The sequence below is a fragment of the Trachymyrmex septentrionalis genome, unplaced genomic scaffold (assembly GCF_001594115.1).
Source record: "Trachymyrmex septentrionalis isolate Tsep2-gDNA-1 unplaced genomic scaffold, Tsep1.0 scaffold128, whole genome shotgun sequence".
NCBI lineage: Eukaryota > Metazoa > Arthropoda > Insecta > Hymenoptera > Formicidae > Trachymyrmex > Trachymyrmex septentrionalis.
Genome location: NW_017304417.1, coordinates 577,840 through 582,065, shown reverse-complemented (window position 1 = coordinate 582,065; position 4,226 = coordinate 577,840). Strand labels below are relative to the sequence as shown.

The window sequence follows — 4,226 nt, the reverse complement described above, 5'->3', positions numbered from 1 at the left end:
CCTTGACTCTCTTATGGTCACACATCTCATTCGCATTCGTATCGCCTCTCAGCTTTTCTGCATTGCTATTATGTTATTCATTTTCCGCAAACGTTACATTCATTTTTATACTCAACTTTCATATTGTTACATCACATTTTATGTCAAATTTATGTTGCATTGAACTTATACTATGTCATGTTATATAAATACTATGTTACGTTATATACGAGATGTGATCAAAAAGTAAGGTGACTTTTCATTTTTATAAAAAAATATTCATTTATTCATTCAAAATTATGTTATCCCCTTCAAAATAATCCCCCTCTGATACAATGCACTTGTGCCAGCGCTTTTTCCAGTCGTCAAAACACTTCTGAAATGCACTTTTGGGTATTGCCTTGAGCTCCTCCAGCGATGTAGCCTTAATCTCCTCAATCGTCGCAAATCTTCATCCTTTCATGGGCCTTTTCAATTTTGGGAAGAGGAAAAAGTCGCAGGGGGCCAAGTCTGGTGAATACGGTGGCTGAGGCATGATGATAGTATTGTTTTTGGCCAAAAAACTACTCACTAGTAACGACGTTTTGGAACGCAGTTTTGGAACGAATTTCGCTGACACACGTGTCATACCCAAAACATCCGTTAAAATTGATTGGCATGAGCCAAACGATATGTTAAGATCATCAGCTATTTCTCTAATCGTGATTCGACGATTTTTCAACACAATTTCTTTCACTTCCTGAACATTTTCGTCGGTTTTTGACGTGCTGGGGCGTCCAGAGCGAGGTTCATCGTTAACATTTTCTCGGCCCTCTTGGAATAACTTATACCATTTATAAACATTTTTTTTGCTCAAAGTTGACTCACCGTACGCCACTGTCAACATTTCAAGAGTTTTTGAACACTTAATACCATTTTTTACACAAAAATTAATACAAACTCTCTGCTCCATTATTTTCAAAAGCAAAAAATCGCCGAGCACGCAAACACGAGTCTAACCTTTATGCCTCTCACATAAAAACAACACATGCTATATATAGTCAAAACTGTGAACATATGATCGTGACGAGTGTACCAACACAACAAAAAAAATTTTTTAAATTAGAGTGTACAGAGCGCGCGAAATTCAAAAAGTCACCTTACTTTTTGATCACACCTCGTATACTCTCTATTCTCAACTTTTATATTGTATTGTTAATTTATGTTAAGTTTGTTTTGCGTTTGTATATATTATATAATTTTTACTCTCCTGCTCGTTATTTCGGTAGGCGTTAGAACAGCAGACTTTGCTAATGCCGCTTTGCTATTTCGCGCATCATGTAAATGTTTTCCGTTCTATTTGTAACCAATTCATGCACAAATAAAATAAAATAAATAAATAAATAAATTATTGATAAAAAAAACTTAATAAAAATTCATAAAATCAATCAGAAATAATAAAAACGTAAAAAAAATGTCATCAAGTATATTTTGGAATACCTGTACATAAAAATTTTATAAATACATGAAAATAATAGTGAAAATAATAATAAGAAGAAGAACAATGAAAATAATGAAAATATAGTAATAAAATAATAATATTAAAATAATGAAAATAATAATAAAAAATAACATCACAAAAGAGATGCGAAATTAAAATGCAATATTTTTCCGCAAATATATGAAAAAGATTTTCAAAAATATAATAAAAAAACAAAAAAATAATGCCATAAAAAAGAAGTGAAATTAAAAAATATATAATATTTTAAATATATTTATTAGATATTAAAATAAATCTTATAGAATACAATTTTCTAGGTGGTATTTTGAGGATATCCCATAAGACATCTTTTGGACATCCTTCATAACTATGTTGTATAGGATAATCTCTCATAATAGACTTAATATAAAATACGAAAACCGTTTGAAAGTATAACAACACATTAAAATAAGAACGAAATGCAACAGGTAGTGTAAGGAGAGGCGCAGAAATTAAAAATAAATTTTTACATTACTAACAAGTAAAAAATTATAGGGACAAAATATCGAAAATGAACAAAATCTTCGTAGCATATTTTATCTTTAATCTCCATTTGTTTATAATTCAATATTTGATGAAAAAGATTAGACGGAAAACGAAAGTATTATATATACTGATATTAATTAAACCAGAAATGATAATGACAGTGATTTATTCGTCATCGAAATTATAAGCTAAATTATTTTGTAATTAAACTAGAAAATGATAATTAAATAACGCTTTATTTTAAACAATATTCATTTATTTATAATTTAATGTTTAACAAAAGAGGATTGCACGAAAACGAAATTATATGCTGGTATTTGTTAACTAAGCTAGAAAATGATAACCGAAAAAGACGTTAAAAATGTAAAAAAAGGCATCAAGTATAGTGTAGTATTTTGTAATATCTTTACATAATCAAATCATTTTGTAAACATATGAAAATGATAATAAAAATAATATTTAACAAAAATTCGTTTCTATCGGAAAAGACGTTAAAAATATAAAAAAAGGTCTCAAGTATATTTTGCAGAAAAAAAGATACCAAAGATAATGCCAGAAAAAAGAAGTGAAATCAACATAATATTTCAAGTATCTCTATTTAAAAAGTTTCATGGAACACAGTTCTCCGAGTGGCATCTTGAAAGCATCTTTATATAGACCTTTAAGACAGTGTTGTATGGAATAATTTTTCACAATTGTAATATACTACACAAAGTATAGATAACAATTTGAAGTACCATATAACAACACAGTAATGAGAGGCGCGGAAACTGAAAAAGGATTTTTACATTGGTTACAAGTAGAAAATTGTAGAAATAAAAAATCGGAAATGAGCAAGATCTCCAGCAGCAACATACTTGACATGCCCGTCTTGTTTATAATTGTAATTTAAAGTAAAAATTGCTAAGACAGTCGTTCGCACTCTGACTTGTCAATAATACGTAGATATCAATGACAATTAAAATTAATTACGATTTAATAAAATTTTAAACATTTTAATAAAATGTTATAATATAATTCATTCTAATTCATTCTACTTAGGAAAGGATATTAGCACATAGACAATGTAATTTTGAAATATGTTACAAGGAATATGTATATATACGTTTCAATTTCACGTATAACTCGCTTTTAAATCTATTTGGTAATAAAGTCCCTAATCCACAAATGAGTCGTACATTATTTTTAAAAATTTTTATTAAGTAAAAAATATAATATTTAGATTTCTATTTTCGCGAGAATCAAATATAATCAAAGACAATAATATTATGTCGAACAATAACTGCTAATACTACTATAATAAATTTCAAATTCTATTACTACAATAAAAAAATTTAAGGGTTAAAAATTTAATATTAAAAAGTATTAAAAATTTTTCTTTATCTCATAGAAAAATATTTGTATGTGCACTTATTAAATATGAAATGTATCAATACTAAAATAATAATTGGAATATATATAAAATTTCTTTAATTTGCGAAAAATACCTTATAATTATAATAAAATATTTATTGAATTATTTGCATGAATCGAATTATGAACAAGACAGGCATCAAGTATGCTGCTGCTGAAGATCTTGCTCATTTTCGATTTTTTATTTCTACAATTTTCTACTTATTATCGATGTAAAAATCCTTTTCCGCACCTCTCTTATGTTATTGCATTTCGTTCTCTCATTAATGTCTTGTTATAGTTAATGCACTTCAAATGTCATCTGTACTTTGTGTAGTATATTAATAATTAGAGAGAAATTATTCTATACAACACTATCTTAAAGGATATCCAAAGGACATTTACATAAGGATGTCTTCAAGCTGCTACTCGGAGAACTATGTACTATGGGACCTTTTAAATACAGATACTTGAAATATTATTTTATTTTACTTCTTTTTTTATAGCATTATTTTTGGTATTTTTTTTCTGCAAAATATACTTGTTGACGCCTTTTTTACATTAACTAAACTGAAATTGATATTGGAAATCATACAATTGTTAATTATAAAATTGAATAATGTTAATAAGTATTTAACAGAGAGAGGTATTCTTGTAATTATTAATTACTCAATTAATATTAGGAGTATAAATAAGTTTCCGCCGTTTTTTTATCAAAAATTGGGCATTTATTGTAAAAGAACGGTACCTAATGTTTTATTCGAAATATTGTCCATCGCTAGCCACTATTTTTCCCATCTTTCTGGCAGCATACGGATACCGCGTCGGAAAAACACTTCATCTTTTGAAG

General features: G+C 27.7%; 1 protein-coding gene across 1 annotated transcript; it reads right to left on the bottom strand.

Moving 5' to 3' along the window:
* Positions 1-277: 277 nt before the first annotated feature.
* Positions 278-1,122, bottom strand: LOC108756539 (putative uncharacterized protein FLJ37770). The gene has a single exon (XM_018500424.1). The coding sequence runs from the start codon at positions 929-931 to the stop codon at positions 431-433; it is 501 nt and encodes a 166-aa protein (XP_018355926.1). The 5' UTR covers positions 932-1,122; the 3' UTR covers positions 278-430.
* Between the last annotated feature and the right edge of the window lie 3,104 nt (positions 1,123-4,226).